The sequence below is a fragment of the Periplaneta americana genome, chromosome 16 (assembly GCF_040183065.1).
Source record: "Periplaneta americana isolate PAMFEO1 chromosome 16, P.americana_PAMFEO1_priV1, whole genome shotgun sequence".
Taxonomy (NCBI): Eukaryota; Metazoa; Arthropoda; class Insecta; order Blattodea; family Blattidae; genus Periplaneta; species Periplaneta americana.
The window spans coordinates 178,423,490-178,444,154 of record NC_091132.1 but is presented as its reverse complement, the minus strand read 5'-3'; the positions used below and the strand labels follow the sequence as shown (position 1 = coordinate 178,444,154).

General features: G+C 34.2%; 1 protein-coding gene and 1 non-coding gene across 2 annotated transcripts; one reads left to right on the top strand and one right to left on the bottom strand.

Moving 5' to 3' along the window:
* Positions 1-604: 604 nt before the first annotated feature.
* On the bottom strand, positions 605-19,174 carry LOC138692074 (zinc finger protein ZFP2-like). The gene is made up of 5 exons (XM_069814983.1): positions 18,905-19,174; positions 18,516-18,613; positions 12,566-12,706; positions 8,220-8,302; positions 605-2,394 (listed from the first exon to the last, which is right to left on the bottom strand). Exons 2-5 carry the CDS (start codon positions 18,606-18,608, stop codon positions 1,185-1,187), a joined length of 1,527 nt encoding a protein of 508 aa, XP_069671084.1. The 5' UTR covers positions 18,609-18,613; positions 18,905-19,174; the 3' UTR covers positions 605-1,184.
* Positions 8,930-9,001, top strand: TRNAI-GAU (transfer RNA isoleucine (anticodon GAU)). Its single transcript has one exon. It is a non-coding gene; the product is annotated as a tRNA-Ile (tRNA).
* Positions 19,175-20,665: the final 1,491 nt, after the last annotated feature.

Here is a 20,665-nt window from a genome sequence, read left to right as displayed (position 1 = left end):
TATAAATGATACTCGGGGGGGAAATTAAACGCAGAATAAATATGGGAAATGCGTTTTATTATTCGGTTGAGAAGCTTTTATCATCCAGTCAGCTGTCCAAAAATTTGAAAGTTAGAATTTATAAAACAGTTATATTACCGGTTGTTCTTTATGGTTGTGAAACTTGGACTCTCACTTTGAGAGAGGAACAGAGATTAAGGGTGTTTGAGAATAAGGTGCTTAGGAAAATATTTGGGGCTAAGACGGATGAAGTTACAGGAGAATGGAGAAAGTTACACAACACAGAACTGCACGCATTGTATTCTTCACCTGACATAATTAGGAACATTAAATCCAGATGTTTGAGATGGGCAGGGCATGTAGCACGTATGGGCGAATCCAGAAATGCATATAGAGTGTTAGTTGAGAGACTGGAGGGAAAAATACCTTTAGGGAGGCCGAGACGTAGGTGGGAAGATAATATTAAAATGGATTTGAGGGAGGTGGGATATGATGATAGAGAATGGATTAATCTTGCTCTAGATATGGACCAATGGTGGGCTTATGTGAGGGCGGCAATTAAACCTCCGGGTTTTTTAAACGCCAGTAAGTAAGTAAGTATTATTATTATTATTATTATTATTATTATTGTATTATATTTTTATACTTTGTATGTCTAATTTATTTAGACATACTTTTCACATTTTGTTACGCATTTTCCTTTCTTTCGATATTTTACATAGTATCTGTGATGTTCACTGATTTGTTGTTTACATTATATTATGATTATCTACTTTAGTTTTGAGTGTAATAGTGTAGTTTACTTTACTTTGTAAACTTGTAGTGTTTTTTGTATTGCAGTTGTACACCTGACTGAGAGTTAGAAAAGGCCGTATGGCCCTATTTTAGTCAAAAATACTTCCACAATGTGAAAGTACAAATTTCCGTTAAAACAAATGACTGCAAAACTATAAGCCCATTCAGAAAACTTTCATACAAATACTGCCTAATTGACTCGTGTAACTTTGCTCTTAACACGAAGTTACCTAAGCAAAATAGTTCAAATGGATCGTGAAAATCCTTTACACTAACAGGATGATTAATTTTTAACATGCTGTTAGCGTTATTTGAACGAAGCTTGGTGAAACTGGGCCCCAATACTCCTGTTTACGTTCCACATACAAAATGGTCACCTAATACAGTATTTAAAATGGTTTCTCATGATTATGTTGCCGCTTATGGCGTCTTAAGGAAGTAGAATTCGAGAAACTTCCTTCACAAAAATCACATTTGAAAGGTTTCTCGCCCGTATGCAGGTATTTGTGTGCTTTTAGATTACGAGACTCAGAAAAAAACTTTCCACACAAGTTGCAGTTGAATGGTTTTTCGCCGGTATGCTGCCGTACATGACGTTTCAGATTAAAAGACTCGGGGAATAACTTGCCACAAATATCGCACTTGAATTTCTTCTCGCCGGTATGCTTAAATAAATGCTTTTTTAGAAGTGCTTTAATACGAAAATACTTTCCACAAACATCACACTTGAATGGTTTCTCACCGGTATGTTGGCGGGTATGACTTATTAAATAAAACGATCTCGAGAAACACTTTCCACAAATATCACATTGAAACCGCTTGTCGCCAGTAAGACGGGGTTTAACTTGTTCTAATTCACCCTCTAGAGAGAAAAAATTTCCAGACACATCACATCTGAATGGTATGACGTCATTATTCCGGCGTTCACTTTGATTTAATTCACCCGATTCAAGAAAACTCTCTTCAAAAACGTCGCATTTGTATGGTCTCTCGTCTCCGTGCTTGCGTACATGTTTTATCATATTACATCTTAAGGAGAAATTCTTTCCACACACATGACATATAAATTCCTTGCCCCTAGTATGACGGACTTCATGAAGTTTCAAGTGACCTGAATCATAAAACGAATCTCCACAGACATTGCATGTGTATGGTTTCTTCCCAGTATGCGTTCGTAAATGTCTTATCAGACTACATTTAAACAAGAAACACTTTTCACATGTATCGCATCTGAACAGCTTGTCACCATTATGGATGCGTTTATGTTGCTTTAAGTTAGAAGCCTGAGAGCAAGTAAATCCACAGATATCGCATTTGTATGGTTTTTCCCCACTATGATTCACAACATGTCTTTTAAGACTACATTTATACGAGAATGCCTTTCCACAGACATCGCATTTAAATGCTTTCTCGCGAATATGTGGGTGATTATGGATTTTTAGGTTAGCCGACTGCGAGAGAGACTTTGCACATATATCTGCCTGAGCCAGCTGTTCAGAATAAAGGCAATTCTTCAGACTATGTTGTATAGTCACGTCGTCTTCATTTGTAATACTGTCGTATTGTGACGAAACAATTCTACCATTGGCATCTGCAAAACTGTTATGAAAAAATCTTATCAGCCTATAACCTAGGCACAATGGATAACAATTAATACAACCACAAAATATACAATCATATTTATATAGCATAAGTCCATAGGAAGTTTCATTCTTTGATTAATGTACAGTTTAGGAATTATTTTTAACATTAAGAATCGTGCGTGCATTATAGTGGCCAGCTCGTATTAAGGTCATGACGTGATATAATATGTCGTCGTTGTTCCTGCAATAACTCCTGTGTGACATATTTATCGATTTTCATATTTTTGCTCTATTATTTTTTTTTATTTAAGTAGGTTATTTTACGAAGCTTTATCAACATCTTTGTTATTTAGCGTCTGAATGAGATAAAGGTGATAATGCCGGTGAAATGAGTCCGGGGTCCAGCACCGAAAGTTACCCAGCATTTGCTCTTATTGAGTTGAGGAAAAACTCCGGAAAAAATCTCAACCAAATAACTTGTCCTGACCGGGAATCGAACCCGGCCCACCCGGTTTCGCGGCCTAACGCGCTAGCCATTACTACACAGGTGTGGACTTTTAAATAACTTATATAGTGATAAGGCAAATAATAAAATCTCCTATATGTAATTATATTTCTTTCCAAAATGTAAGAATTCACGAACTCCTATGTACCACTGCCATAGAATGAATAAATGTGTTTTTCCTGCTACTGAACAATGTTATATTATGCAGATAGGAGTTATTGCAGGAACAACGACGTTGTTAAAGATTGTATGTTATATAAAATACGTTGATAACCTTTAATTTTATATAACATTAACCCATATTATCCCGGTGATGCGTTTTCGCAACATTTTACTTCTTTGCTATTAAACGTGTGTGAAATATGGTTTTTAGTATTTGTTAAGTTTATGGCACATATTATCTATTATACTGATGTTGGTAGACCTGGTTTATTGAAAACATTTGGTAACTGATTCATTGTTGGCGCAATACTTGAGAAGAAAAGAAGTGTTTATTACAAGTGTTGAAGTGTTTGCGGACTGTCATAAAGGAATACAATTTTTGTTTATTTTTATAATTTCATTATACCTTTTCTTGTATATATTACAATCTAAAGACTCTTAGGACACTTCTTGTAAAAGTAGCTGGACATTGCATGAAACGTTACTTCTGTAATGTATGCCTGAATGTTGGTGTTGCGTTCTTGCAACACTGGGCACATGGAATATCAAAACTGTCTTTCTGAGATTAGTGAAATAATTATATATATTTACTTATGGAATTCGATTTTTCGCATGAAACAGTTATTCTATTCGTGTTTTATATTCAAGGGGCCTGAGTGTACATGACATGACAGTCATGGAAGAGAACCAAAAATTTAGGCAGATTTTACAGATATTTTTATATCTCCACCGGAAGCTAGAAGTGATATCGATGAAGACAGTGCTGACGAGGACTTCGATGGAAACATAAATAATCTAAATTGTCATCAACTGGGGGCTGAAGGGATAATGGTCCTCATTATATGGAAAAATATATATAATAATATAAAATCAGGCACAGAATGAATAGATGCTAGAAGGTGCAGAAATACGTGAAATATCAGAGCCTGTCAGGAGATAAAGGGACTACTGTAAGAAAATGGAAAAAGAGTGATTTACCAAGTTACTGTTAACTGAAAAGAAAAGTAAATGAGGAAATTGAAAATTGTGAGTCGAATCCCAACATGAAAAGAACTTATTGCCAATTGATATTTTTCAATTATTTTTCCATGAAAATTTTGTACTTGATATTGTAAACCAAAGTGTTGCGTATGCGGTGCAGAAAGGCAGGGATAAATTTATTTTTTCCCCAAATGATTTCAAAACATTCCTTGGGATTCTTTTTGTAAGTGGATATGCTAAAGTCCCACGCTGTCGAATATACTGGGAAGAGAGCAGCGACACAAGAAATGATTCAATTTAGTCAGAGCTATGAGACGCAATAGATTTGATAAAATAATGAGAAACCTTCATCTAAATGGCAACACACAACTTGACAAGAGCGATAGGTTGTCTAAGGTGAGGCCCTTTCTAGATGAACTTATGTGAGAAAGTGAACTTTGTAGCCAAACCTAATTCGCTTCCCTCGCATAAATTGTTTTAGTCTATGTCTTCCAAAATAAAGTATCATAGCCTCGTCAATACTTGATTTATTGTCTCGCAGTGTTGCCTACTGTATGCATAATTTTCATTTTCCTCATTTAGTGAAATGCACTGAACGTTGTAGATAGATTCAAAGAAATAGGTATGGGCCTTACAGGGACAGAAGTGTCCACTAACAAATCTGGCTGATATGAAGAAAACAGAGAGGTTCCCTTGATATGAAGTACGATGAAGGTTCTAAATTACTGATATGTCGCTGGAATGACAATTCTGTCGTGACTGTTGTGTCAAACTAAACGATGTCTAAAATGTGACATTGCTTTGCATTATAAATGCTTCCAAGAATTTCATTTTCAGGAATAATGTTTCTAACGATGTAAATAATATAAACTTTTCAAGGTGTTGCTTGCAAAGAATTTACTTTTCAAAAATAATGTCTCTAATTATGTAAAATGTTAATTTTTCATGTTGTTGCTTTCAATGTTAAATATTTCCAAGATTTTTTTTTTCAGAAATAATGAGATAAAATGAAAACTTTTCATCTTGTTTCTTCCAGTGTTAAATATTTTCAAGAATTTAATTTTCAGAAATAATGTCCCAGTTCATGTAAAATACATTCTGTGCATGGTAATAGAATAGGTTAGGTCAAAATATGTCGTCTTATTTAATTATTAATTCATCATATTAAAAACACAATGTGAGTAATAATTGCTACCCTATATGCCAGGTGATGCGTTTTCGCAACACATCATATCTCAGGAACTAGAAATGCGATAACAAAAATTTCTGAATATTCTACGTTCATAAATGCTAATGCATTCAGGAATTCAATTTTATTAAATTTGCAAACAAAAAATTATTCTGGGCATATATGGGTTAAGGACAATGCACTAGATTAAAACAATAAAAATTTTATTTTTTAATGTTTTTTTTTCTCCTCAAAAAGTGCAAATTATTTCAACTGTACTCAACTGAATGAATATAAATATATATAATCCAATGATTTGCCCTAGGGATCAGAGATATGACCTCTAATCAGCAAAGAAGACAATGCTCTGAGATCTTTCGAAGGAAAAATCTTACGGAGAATATAAGGACTCTTCAGGGAACAAATCGATTGGAGAATACAAAACAGTCAAGACTGCATAATGTTATTGGAGGGCAAGACATAGGCACATTGGTAAAATTCCAAAGCCTGAGGTGGCTAGGACACCTGTACAGAATTGCGGAACATATAATCCCCAAAAATAATGCTACAAGGAATAATACATGATATTGTAGGAGGAGAGTAGGAAGACCATAATTAAGATGTTTAGACAGAGTTACAAAAGACTTGGAAACTATGAGATAATTGAAATTATTAGTGGCAGACACATCATGATGGAAAGCTGTCGTCCAGTGGTCAAAGTCAACCAGGGTTGTATATAAGAAGAAGAAGAGGCAATAGTACTAACAGTATTAGTAGCAGTAGTAGTAGTAGTAGTAGTAGCAGCAGCAGTATTAGTAGTAGCAGCAGTATTAGTAGTAGTAGCAGCAGTATTAGTAGTAGTAGTAGCAGCAGCAGTATTAGTAGTAGTAGCAGCAGTATTAGTAGTAGTAGTAGCAGCAGCAGTATTAGTAGTAGTAGTAGTAGTAGCAGTAGTAGTAGTAGTAGCAGCAGCAGTATTAGTAGTAGTAGCAGCAGTATTAGTAGTAGTAGTAGCAGCAGCAGTATTAGTAGTAGTAGTAGTAGCAGTAGTAGTAGTAGTAGCAGCAGCAGTATTAGTAGTAGTAGTAGCAGCAGCAATATTAGTAGTAGTAGCAGTAGTAGTAGCAGCAGCAGTATTAGTAGTAGCAGCAGTATTAGTAGTAGTAGCAGCAGTATTAGTAGTAGTAGCAGCAGCAGTATTAGTAGTAGTAGCAGCAGCAGCAGTATTAGTAGTAGTAGTAGTAGTAGCAGTAGTAGTAGTAGTAGCAGCAGCAGCAGTATTAGTAGTAGTAGCAGCAGCAGCAGTATTAGTAGTAGTAGTAGCAGCAGCAGTATTAGTAGTAGTAGCAGCAGCAGTATTAGTAGTAGTAGTAGTAGTAGTAGCAGTAGTAGTAGTAGTAGCAGCAGCAGTATTAGTAGTAGTAGTAGCAGTAGTAGTAGCAGCAGCAGTATTAGTAGTAGTAGCAGCAGCAGTATTAGTAGTAGCAGCAGTAGTAGTAGTAGCAGCAGCAGTAGTAGTAGTAGCAGTAGTAGTAGTAGTAGCAGCAGCAGTATTAGTAGTAGCAGCAGTAGTAGTAGTAGCAGCAGCAGTAGTAGTAGTAGTAGCAGCAGCAGTATTAGTAGTAGTAGTAGCAGTAGTAGTAGCAGCAGCAGTATTAGTAGTAGTAGTAGTAGTAGTAGCAGCAGCAGCAGTATTAGTAGTAGTAGTAGCAGCAGCAGTATTAGTAGTAGTAGTAGTAGTAGTAGTAGTAGTAGAAGTAGTAGTAGTAGTAGTAGCAGCAGCAGTATTAGTAGCAGCAGCAGCAGTAGTAGTAGTAGTAGTAGTAGTAGTAGTAGTAGCAGCAGCAGTAGTAGTAGTAGTAGCAGTAGTAGTAGTAGTAGCAGCAATATTTTTAAAATATTCTATATAATATTCCACTTGGATATGGAACAACAAGTTTTGATGGTGAAATCATTGCAATAAGGAAAGTCTCAGGAATCTTCTATGCCACATCAATAAATTTAAAAATGCAGTTATATTGTCAGACTCCAAAGCAGGTATTCTATCAATAGTCTCTAAACACACACCTTCATCTCAAACAGCAGAAATAACTAAAATGCTCTCTCAATTAATATCACTCAATAAAAGAATTGTATTCCAATGGATACCATCCCATTGTGGAATCCTGGGACACGAGAATGCGGATGCTTTAGCAAAGAAGGGCAGCACTGCTACTTACAGACCTGTTACTAAATCTACGTATTACTCTGTAAAAAGATTTATTAAATCTACATACTTAGACTTCAACAAACAAAATTTGATAACACAATCCCAAGGGAAAAAATGGAACTCTCTGCATCAAAATCCACAGTTAATTCCCTGTTTACCACGAAAATCGTCTGTAGCTGCATTTAGATTGGCAACAGGCCATGATTGTTTGGCCAAACACCTGCATAGAATTGGAATATATCAGTCCCCTAACTGCCCACTGTGCAACTCAAACCAAGAAATGGATTCGGAACACCTCAAAATCTGTGCTTCAGTGGCTGGTCATGATAATATCTTTGAAAAATATTGGAGTGCAAGAGGTCAAATGACTTTATTGTCAAACGCCTGGCATTAGAAAACAAGAACAACAAGAACAACAACATATAATATTCCACTATGTTTATTTTTATTTTATGAGGTAAATTTTATGTAACTACCTCTTTTGATCTCATTATGTACCTAAATTGTATCAGTATGTAATTACTTCATTCAGATCCAGTTTTATGTTCAACTGTGAAAGCAAGTTTTAGTCCTGGTTGAGTGTAAGAGAAGGCCTTGCGGCCTTAACTCTGCCAGGTTAAATAAAGCCATTATTATTATTATTATTATTATTATTATTATTATTATTTCAATATGAATAAAGTTTGAACAGTGAATATGACGATAATCATATGGAAGAGATATTGTTTTACCTGATCAGAAACGGAAGTGATAAATAATCATTTTAAAGAAGCGATGAAAGTAAGTAGCAATGGACGAATGGTACAACACACTTACCTTTCAGTGGAGGCCTCATTCTCCTCTGCTGCTACTTCCACCTTCAGTACGTCATGTACTTCGTCGAAGCCACAAAACTCTTCCTGAAAATAGAGAGCAAATAACACAACTATGATTAAAATTCTTAGAGGCATAGTCATGTGTCAGATATATTACCATAAAAACTAAACCTTATGGAATGTGTTCTTAATTTTTATATTAGTCAACACTTGGGAACATAGTGTGTAATGGTATTGAAAAATACACAATAAGCTTTATGTCCTCCATTAATTCGGGAGAGATATTCCTCCATCAATAGTTAATTCCTAAGCGACAAAATAATTGCTTATATAGAATGAATAACCTCAGATACCGCACACTAGTTTTCAGGGTATTTGCAATCAGTTGCACTGTCATTTGTGGTGTTGACGCCATATTCCGACGATTACTCAAATTTCAGCAAAAAAAAGTATGTTTCTGTAAAACCCATTACAAAGAATTTAAAATCCAGTGATATATGTGATTTATCGCCATAAACCCGTACCCAAGTGAAGGTAGTCCTTTTAATTTTGCATCTTTTAAATATGGAGAAGGGGAATAAATATATTTGGTAATAACAGACTGAACAGCAAGCTAATTACGAGGGGGATCCAGGAAATAACGACCGTTCGCGCATACCCGCCGCGCAGCTCACCGATAGGGGGAAAAATTGGATTGGTGTCGGTTAGAGTTCCCGGGTAGCTCAGTGGTAGAGCGTTGGTACGATAAACCAAAGGTTCCGGGTTCCATACCCGGCTCCGGAACAATTTTTCCCTCGAAATTATTCAAATCAACTTTACAGGGAGTTATACCTGTAATCTTGATTTGCATGAACCTAATCTGTAACATGATACACACCTAATTAAACTTAACCTAATTTGTCACATAATACACACCTAATCTAACCTAACTTAACCTGTCACATAATATTACACACCTGATCTAACTGAACATAACCTGTCACATAATACAACCTAATAAAACCTAATCTAATCTGTCACATAATACACACCTAATCTAACCTAACTTAACCTGTCACATAATACACACCTAATCTAACCTAACTTAAACTGTCACATAATACTACGTACCTAATCAAACCTTACTTAATGTGTCACATAATACTACATACCTAATCAAACCTAACTTAATCTGTCACATAATATTACATATCTAATCAAAACTAACTTAATCCGTCACATAATACTACATACCAAATCAAACCTAACTTAATCTGTCACATAATACTACATATCTAATGAAAACTAACTTAATCTGTCACATAATACTACATATCTAATCAAAACTAACTTACTCTGTCACATAATACTACATACCTAATCAAACCTAACTTAATCTCTCACATAATACTACATATCTAATCAAAACTAACTTAACTGTCATATAATGCTACATACCTAAGCAAACCTAACTTAATCTGTCACATAATACTACATACCTAATCTAACCTAACTTAATCTGTCACATAATACTACATACCTAATCAAACCTAGCTTAATCTGTCACATAATACTACATACCTAATCAAAACTAACTTAATCTGTCACATAATATTACATACTTATTCAAACCTAACTTTATATGTCACATAATACTACATATCTAATCAAAACTAACTTAATCTGTCACATAACACTACATATCTAATCAAAACTAATTTAATCTGTCACATTATACTACATACCTAATCAAACCTAACTTAATCTGTCACATAATACTACATATCTAATCAAAACTAACTTAATCTGTCACATAATACTACATACCTAATCAAACCTAACTTAATCTGTCACATAATACTACATATCTAATCAAAACTAACTTAATCTGTCACATAATACTACATACCTAATCAAACCTAACTTAGTCTGTCACATAATAATACATACCTAATCAAAACTAACTTAATCTGTCACATAATACTTATATCTAATCAAACTTAACTTAACCTGTCACATAATACTACATATCTAATCAAAACTAACTTAATCTGTCACATAATACTACATATCTAATCAAAACGAACTTAATCTGCCACATAATACTACATATCTAATCAAACCTAACTTAATCTGTCACATAATACTTATATCTAATCAAACTTAACTTAACCTGTCACATAATACTACATATCTAATCAAAACTAACTTAATCTGTCACATAATACTACATATCTAATCAAAATGAACTTAATCTGTCACATAAAACTACATATCTAATCAAACCTAACTTAATCTGTCACATAATACTACATACCTAATCAAAACTAACTTAATCTGTCACATAATACTACATATCTAATCAAACCTAAGTTAATCTGTCAAATATTACTACTTATCTAATCAAATCTAACTTAGTCTGTCACATAATAATACATACCTAATCAAACCTAACTTAATCTGTTACATAATACTACATACCTAATCAAACCTAACTTAATCTGTCACATAATACTACATATCTAATCAAAACTAACTTAATCTGTCACATAATACTACATATCTAATCAAAACTAACTTAATCTGTCACATAATACTACATACCTAATCAAACCTAACTTAATCTGTCACATAATACTACATATCTAATCAAAACTAACTTAATCTGTCACATAATACTACATACCTAATCAAACCTAACTTAATCTGTCACATAATACTACATATCTAATCAAAACTAACTTAAACTGTCATATAATACTACATACCTAAGCAAACCTAACTTAATCTGTCACATAATACTACATACCTAATCAAACCTAACTTAATCTGTCACATAATACTACATACCTAATCAAACCTAACTTAATCTGTCACATAATACTACATATCTAATCAAAACTAACTTAATCTGTCACATAATACTATATACCTATTCAAACGTAACTTTATATGTCACATAATACTACATATCTAATCAAAACTAACTTAATCTGTCACATAATACTACATATCTAATCAAACCTAAGTTAATCTGTCAAATAATACTACATATCTAATCAAAACTAACTTAGTCTGTCACATAATACTACATACTTAATCAAACCTAACTTAATCTGTCACATAATACTACAGACCTAATCAAACCTAACTTAATCTGTCACATAATACTACATACCTAATCAAACCTAACTTAATCTGTCACATAATACTACATATCTAATGAAAACTAACTTAATCTGTACATAATACTATATATCTAATCAAAACTAACTTACTCTGTCACATAATACTACATACCTAATCAAACCTAACTTAATCTGTCACATAATACTACATATCTAATCAAAACTAACTTAACTGTCATATAATGCTACATACCTAAGCAAACCTAACTTAATCTGTCACATAATACTACATACCTAATCAAACCTAACTTAATCTGTCACATAATACTACATACCTAATCAAACCTAGCTTAATCTGTCACATAATACTACATACCTAATCAAACCTAACTTAATCTGTCACATAATACTACATATCTAATCAAAACTAACTTAATCTGTCACATAATACTACATATCTAATCATACCTAACTTAATCTGTCACATAATACTACATATCTAATCAAAACTAACTTAAACTGTCATATATCTATATCTAATATCTAAGTCATATCTAATCAAAACTAACTTAATCTGTCACATAATAATACACACCCAATCAAACTGAACCTAACCTGTCACATAATACACATCTAATCAAACCTAACCTGACCTGTCACATAATACTACACACGTGTAGTAAAATTGTTCATATTTAGTATCATTTCGTTCGCATGTATTGCCAAACCTGCTACTCGTGTTGGTAGCTATTTAATGGAAATGGATCGTAATTCCAGGAAGAAAATATGACGACCTTCATAAAAATTACATTTAGTTCGTTCGGTGTATGTTTTGTGATATATTAAATGTCTTGATGTAGTGATAATGCTATATGTATAGGACAATAAGAATTGAAATGTGTTGTGGTTGTGATAAAAGTATTGAAAATCGGTTTATAGTGCCACGTTTGCAGTGATAAAAGTGTGGAATATTCGTTCAGTGGCCGGTGAATATTTTACATTTACCAGAATTACTTTATTCAATTCAATCAAAGAAGCCTAAGAAATCTCTCAAATGGAAACTGTTCTACAAGAAAGATACAAAGAAATGAGAAGGACCATAGCTCTCTGAAGTGACAAACAGCACTGCCAAAGACCTGAATAAAATGGAATCAGAAACGACGATAATTTGAGTTAAAGCCTGGAAGAAGAAGAAAAAGAAGAAGAAGAAGAGCTACAATACCCCATGGCTCACACTTACCGCAGCTTCCCTCTTTACCACAGGAAAAATAAATGGCAACGACGTTTCTTCACATTTCATCTCTGAAGAAACGGGGCAGCTGCAGTCCTTGAATTCTATCTTTATCTCAGTCGAGGGGGGCAGATTCAACGAATTCAGTTCCTGGAAAAGCAAGTGACATCATAAATGAGGAATGTACATCAGAGATAGGCTGCTAATTTCAAGGTTAATAAACACGTGTAGCACAAAACTGTAATAGTAAGATTTGAAAATATGAAAGCAAACGATTGGAAATGCTATGTGACAACTTCCATGAGAACGAGCTTAATATTTAAAATTATAAAGCCGATTGTTGGTACTGTGAAGACATGACAATATTATATTTGTAACTGTGGATTGTCTATCATTATTCATATTACACCAATAGTATTAAAGCACGATTATCAGCAGATTAAGCACCGAAATAAATTACTTTTATTTACTACTGATAGTAAAGTTGTCTATATCTATTTATATATATACTTAACAGACTACATAATGCAAACAAAACTTTTTATGCTGTTCACAAATTATCTCCCGGAATTTAACCTGAAATTTAAAAATCATTTTGTACAAAACACTAATCCAACTTATATTAGGTATTATATGGATCGGAAACACGGAGCTTAAATAAAAAGGAAAAACACAAATTAGGTAATGGTTTTTGAAAACAAAGAGTTGAGGAAAATTTTTCGTCCAATTTTTGTCCACTTAAAAAAAAAATAGAAAATTCGACATAATAATCATATTCACAAACTTTATAATCAAACGCGAATTTTAGATGTAATACGGACCAGAAGGTTAAATTGAGAGGGCATGTTATACGTATGGATGAGTGCAGCAGCGCAAAGCGAATATATATGAACACTTTTAAAAACAGAAGGCCACTGGGAACACCTCGAAATAGATGGAAAGATGAAATTCAGGAGGAATGGGTGCAAATGGGAATTACCAACTGGGAGGAACTAGCAAATGGCAGAATAGAGTGGAAGCGTTTTGTGAAATCGACATGGTGTCGACATTCTCCATAATGTCCTCTGATTGATTGATTGTAAGTAAAGTTAGTCATAGTTTCAAATATTTAAATTTCATACACATTACGTTACAATTGAAAAGAATATTGCAAAATAAACAAGAAATATTGCTTTAAAATGACATAAAAATTTTTTTATTAAGAAACACTTTAAAAACGCAAAATAGACAAAATAAAAATTGGCCCTATCACCACAGTCTAGTATATACAGTCACGAAGCTCAATACGCAATAAATATGCATCCATAGATAGTTGGTAACCACTAGGATCGCAACCATCGCCTCATTACAGACAGTGTGAAATAGTACCTGCACAGTCTATTGTTCCTAGGACCCTCAAAACTCCAAGCTTCGTGACTGTATATACTAGACTGTGCTACCACTATAATTTACTCCAAATCACAATTATATCTATGGAAATAATGATTCATTTCCACCCAGTAAAATAGGAATTTTGCCAAACATATGGGCTCTACTCACAATTATATTGGTTTTTCATGTAACTTTGAGATTGAATTTCAATTTATGAGAATTTATTTTATATAAACAACGAAAATACTGATGAACCCCGTCATAGAAGACATCATTTTTGGGACATTACAACCCACATGAAGTATCACGAAAAAATCTTAAAAATTACAATTCAAGGCAATATGATGTGTCGACTGGGTTGCTAATGTACAGAATATAGTCTCTTTTTTTATTTTTTTTTATTTTATTGGGTTATTTTACGACACTGTATCAACATCTAGGTTATTTACCGTCTGAATGAAATGAAGGTGATAATGCCGGTGAAATGAGTCTGGGGTCCAGCACCGAAAGTTACCCAGCACTTGCTCGTACTGGGTTGAGGGAAAACCCCGGAAAAAACCTCAACCAGGTAACTTGCCCGGACCAGGATTCGAACCCGGGCCACCTGGTTTCGTGGCCAGACGTGCTGACGGTTACTCCACAGGTGTGGACTATAGTCTCTAATAATAATGTGATTTGATATGGAGCACAAACATGGATATTAGGACGTAGTGAAGCGACCAGAAGCATTTGAAATGTGGATATGGAGGAGAATGTAAAATATAGGTCAAGAAAGAATATTGTTGAAACTGATCAGAAAGAGAAAAATGATTTGGTTGGGTCATTGGCTGAGAAGGAACAGCCTTCTGAAGGATGCATTGGAAGGAATGATGAACGATAGAAGAGTTCGGGACAGAAGAAGATATCAGGTAGACGAGATTAGATGTATAGATGATATGCGGAGACTAAGAGGAAGGCAGAAAATAGGAAAGACTGGAGAATGCTGAGTTTGCAGTGAAATACCTGCCCTAGAGCAGAACACGTATGTATGTAAGTATAAAAAAGAGTTAGGTAACATGCTCAACAAGTAGGATCTTTGTTTGCTACAAATGTCTAAGAAATTGAAGTTACATCTGCTGGACTACATTAATTCTAAAGTTGTTCATGTTGATATTTACTTAGAATGACGTTATAGTTGATATTATATAATTATTTCATGTCAATATTTACTGTACATCCATGTAATGTGGACCTCGCAATTTTGTATCTGGTGCCAAAATTACATTCATTACCGATATATCTTTTGTAGACTCTCTTAGGGAAAAAACGAGAATTTTACTTGAAGCAAGTAAATCGATAGGTTTGGAAGTAAATCCCGAAAAGAAAAAGTAGGCCTATATCATTACGTCTGGTGACGAGAATATTGTACGAAATGGAAATATAAAAATTGAAAATTTATCTTTTGAAGAGGTGGAAAAATTCAAATACCTGGGAGCAACAGTAACAAATATAAATAATACTCGGGAGGAAATTAAACATAGAATATATATGGGAAATGCCTGTTATTATTCGGTTGAGAAGATTTTATCATCCAGTCTGCTGTCAAGAAATCTGAAAGTTAGAATTTATTAAACAGTTATATTACTGGTTGTACTGTATGGTTGTGAAACTTGGACTCTGACTTTGAGAGAGGAAAATAGGTTAAGGTTGTTTGAAAATAAGGTGCTTAGGCTAAGAGGGATGAAGTTACAGGAAAATGGACAAAATTACATAACACAGAACTGCACACATTGTATTCTTCACCACACATAATTAGGAACATGAAATCCAGACGTTTGAGATGGGCAGGGCATGTAGCACGTATGGGCGAATCCAGAAATGCATATAGAGTATTAGATGGGAGGCCGGAGGGAGAAAAGACCTTTGGGAAGGCCGAGGTGTAGATGGGAAGATAATATTAAAATGGATTTGAGAGAGGCGGGATATGATGATAGAGACTGGATTAAGCTTGCTCAGGATAGGGACCAATGGCGGGCTTATGTGAGGGCGGCAATGAACCTCCGGGTTCCTTAAAAGCTAGTAAGTAAGTAAATAAGTGTAAGTATGTAAGACTCTCTTATAATTTAGATTTATACTTCTTGCTTGCACTCTCACATTATTGTATCTTCTTCCCTTACAATCATTCACTATTTAATATAATGTCTTACTTCTGTCCCCATCTAAATTGATGTGTATTTCACACTTAAAACACGATACATTAATTTAGTTCATTGAAAATTGACACTTTTACAACTCCTTTCTTGATTTACAGTTCACTTACATCGAACTCACTCTGTTTCTAATAATACTTGTTGATAATCCGTAATACGCCATTACGCAATCGGATCGTTATTATGTCTGTTTTCTCCGCGTGTTAGAATTTCTTATGTCACTTATTTTCTCCATGCTATGATTCGTTATCCTGGCTAGCTTCCCCCACCATACTCCTCGCCTAATTTCATTATTTGTATCGTCTTAACTTTCTACTAGACTCTCCTAATTTATAATCTATTATATTTTACAAAATCATCCATAACCTTAACCTTCACTGGACCAGAATCATTACCTTCACCTGTGACTGTTACAGACACGCTTTCTTTTTTATTCTCTTTATAATTCATCCCTTGCACTCACAAAAACACTTTAGCATCCCATCTCTGTATTGTCCTTCAATCCTCTTAAGCTATTTAATTTACTTCCGGAATCACTTGAATTTTTACTCATGTCACTACACTTCAAAATGACGTCAAGTTGTAGAAATCACATAGGCTGTTAGTGATAATGTACAAAATTAGGAATTAAAATTTGCATTGTTAATAAAAGAAACTACAATCAAAGTTTACAAACCATACTTAAAATCAAGAGACCTGATCATTCTTCAATTTATATACGAAGAGGTCTGATCTTTCGACTGGCACTCCGATAATGTCAGAGTGGTGGAGGAATGTCTGACTACAACTAACAAGAAAACATCAGTACAAGTGCTCATGCTTAGCAATGGTTACGGAAGGGAACTTTATTTATTTGTAGGAGGAAAGTAAGCATTTTAAACTAACCTTAGAGTCTGCTTTATTGTTATTTAATTTAAATCTATGTCCTAACACATAATAAAAACTAATACTTCTAAAAAGTATACTTCGTCCACACACTTGGCGAGTTCTCGCTATCACAGATCACACCTCGCTATGATCATCTATGCACTGCCTTCATGCAGAAAGCATTTTTCTGATTATAGTAACGACTCGTTGGGAGAAATATTATAGGATATGTATGTACGTATATTGTCGTACTTAAATACGCTATATAACCTGTAAGTCGTACTTTACAAATTACGTACGAACGCTATGTTGAATCTGAGTATTCAGATGATGAGGAAATGGAGTTACATGAAAATATTTTGTTAATGAAAAGAAAAAGTAGGCCTAAAATTAAAGCCAGAAATATCTGAAAATCACATTGTATCTTACGAAAATAAGGGCGAGTTTTGGACACTGGTTTCGATTTGAATGATGATACGTTTAGGCGTTATTTCAGATTGAATGGATCACAGTTTTTTGCTATTCTTGATATGATAGAGGATTCTTTGCTATGTTCTGATTAAAATTATGTAAACTGTTAAGACATAGATACACTTCAAATGTTTAATTAATACTATTAAATCTCATCAAAATAAAATTTAGCCCTATTTATTTTCAGATAATCTGATATTTATCTCCAGATTTCTTCTTTAAGTTTCGTGTTTTTATAGTTTTCATCCCGTGTATCATATAAATAAGCCTATGGGTGATATCGTACAAGTTCGATAAGTTTCTGACTGCAATTATCAGCCATCTTTCCTCAATTTCAAATAAAAACAATACAATTCATCGCCACCTGTGACATCTTTTTCTACATTTAATCGTCATAAACAGTATAAATGTCAAACATCTTTGATAAGTGTCAAGAAAATTCACTGAGCTACCATTCCAGCGAGAAACTCGCGCGAGGTTTTTGCCTCGAGCGAGAATCTCTTCCAGTTTGTGGACGTCCATTTGAATCCATGTTATAAATTTTTTAATTTTCTTGCAACACATTTCTCGCTGGCGAAAACTGTGCAAGTGTGTTACGGGCCTTATGCTCATAATCTTCCATCGTTGTCTTTCCATACTCAATTTCTCCCTCCCTAAACGGTTTAGAAACGCATAGATAAAGTGTCAGACCTCTAGAAAAGTATATACAACTACATCCAGTCTATACAGTAATGAATATTGAGTTTTGAGGATACTAGGAACAATAGACTGTGCCGGTACCGGTAGGCCTACTGTTTCGCACTGTATGTGATGAGACGATAGTGGCGATCCCAGTGTTTAGCAACTATCTATGGATGCATATTTCCTACGTATTGAGCTTTGTGACTGTATATACTAGACTGTAGTACAACACTGAACATAATATTAAATAAGACGAAAGCACAATGCTTTGTCTTTTATATTCTGATGCTGAATATAATTTGGGAGATGTGCGATATACTTATGTCATATTATATAATCTGATGTCGCATATATAAAATAAACAATGAATTTTAATTTACCTCTGACACAGGCTTCTTGTCTCCTAGATCTATATTATCACTTGTCTGCAAAGCCAAAGGGTCGACTTCGACTTCCATCTTGATCAAATCCATTGCAACTGAAAGATGTAATCGAAATAATGACAATCAATTGCAGAATGTACGGAAGTATAATCTTTCTGAAGAATTACCAGCTGTATAAGCCATCTGCAAACATTCTAATTGCCATATCTGAAAGTGCCCTCAGGTAGTGTAAAGTGTAAGCTAGAAATAATATACTTTGCAAAGAAGGCTGAACTATAAAATCGTGACGTACTTAATAGTCATACAATAATTTCATTATAAAATGAGACTCAAATGATAAGCAAACCGAAGACAACAACTGTGAATAATCATAGATATAGACTTACCCCCATGAATTATTAAACTGAAAATAAACTACAGTTAGGGAGAGCCTCACTTTTACGTTCGGAATGTAGAAAAAATAATTAAATAGATGAACAGTTTCCACTATGATCAAGTGAGCTGTGATCCCTCTCGCTGCACCGAACTACGTTCAAAGTAGCCAACACAGGCGATTTTCACCTGATTCTAGCGGATTAGAATTTCATAAAGCTGAAAAACACCCTTATCTCTCGACAGCCAATATTTGGCAGATTTTCTACATAGTTTAATTGACTCCATGATTTCTAGAATAAAACGTGGATGCTGAATTATAAATTTTTCATATTCTTGTTTAGTCAACATGATTAAATCTTACTGAAACACACTCATCGATTGCTCCTGGCACAACATTCAGGTTATTGGTTGCATATTTCACGATCGACACGCACATTTTGAACAGCACGATTTTACCATAACTAGTAAAGGCATCGTCAATTGAAATCCAATCTTTTAACTTGGATATGACTGGCGTCATAGCAGTAGACTAGCTAGCTCTATCACCTGATGTGAGAATAAGCTTCCCAAGAAAACTGAAAGAAATAAGTTACTGTTTTGTTTCAGAGCAACTGATCGGGGTCGTTTGTGCCAAACTATCATAGCTACAGGTTGATTTTCACTCTGTCCTTCACCACGATAGCAGTATAATGATTGAACAATCCACTCTTTGTATTGTTTGTTCCTGGTTTTTTTTCCCCCTAGGGATTTTTCCCTAAAATGTTTTCTCCATACAATTATTCCCTAATACCTCCTTTTCCTACCAATTTATTTCCCAAAATTCTTTTTCCCTTATACCATTTATGCCCTAAAGTAATTTATACACTTTTATAACAATTATTCTTTCCATGGAAACAGTTTGTAAGCAGTTATAGCTTTTCAAGAATCATGTCCAATTATGAGGTTGCCATTATAAAATGCGCACTTACAGCTTTTCCTAATACCAAGATATCCTGCTCTTTCCATTTAGTGTTCCGTAAAATACAAAGTGAAGAATTACAAGCCATGTACTGTGCTCCTAATGGTAGACTATTAAAAACGGAATGCATTCAATTCAAGCTCTTGCCTTTATACCAATTGAAGATGTTTTAGATGCTCCTGAAAAATTGCTGCATGAATTACCTGAAGAACTTAAGTTACTTTAGTACTTAGCAGAGTACTTCCAAAACTACATATATATCACTGGTACACCAAACGAGGAAGAAGACGTCATCTCCAAACGAGACTTCCCCGAGAACAGAAGAATTGTTATCATGCAACAATTCATGGTCAAAATCGCACGAATAACGTTTGTGAAACGGCAAAATCATTTTCAAACAGTTGTGGAAAGACATCAAACTTCCTTATAGCATGTAACTCTCACAGAGATTCTAAAATAATTAAGTGACAACGAAACAGCAATTAACTATCTCTACGAGTAACAGTAAGAGAAAAACCATAAAGGAAATGACTACAAGTACAGCAAAGAATACGTTCCACCTTGATGATTACAATATCTATAAGGAGAAAGACAGGATTTTAGAACATTTAAGGCTGCTGGGACATCATTTCACACTATAAAAATGTTAAAACTTTTAATATTTGGTAATAAATTACATTGGAAATAACGTACCCTGATTTTATTATTTGTTTACGAGACAAGGGAAGTATGTATAGGTAAAAAGGTAAAGGTATCCCCGTAACATGCCATGAAGGCACTTGGGGGGGCATGGAGGTAGAGCCCCATGCTTTCC

Bases quoted from the DNA above. Each gene is read 5' to 3' on its own strand.
- LOC138692074 (XM_069814983.1), bottom strand. From the start codon at position 18,608: ATGGATTTGATCAAGATGGAAGTCGAAGTCGACCCTTTGGCTTTGCAG. The intron at 12,707-18,515 runs GTAAATTAAAAT...TTGCTTTTCCAG, and splicing joins ACAAGAAGCCTGTGTCAGAG to GAACTGAATTCGTTGAATCT. The intron at 8,303-12,565 runs GTAAGTGTGAGC...CTCTATTTTCAG, and splicing joins TGGTAAAGAGGGAAGCTGCG to GAAGAGTTTTGTGGCTTCGA.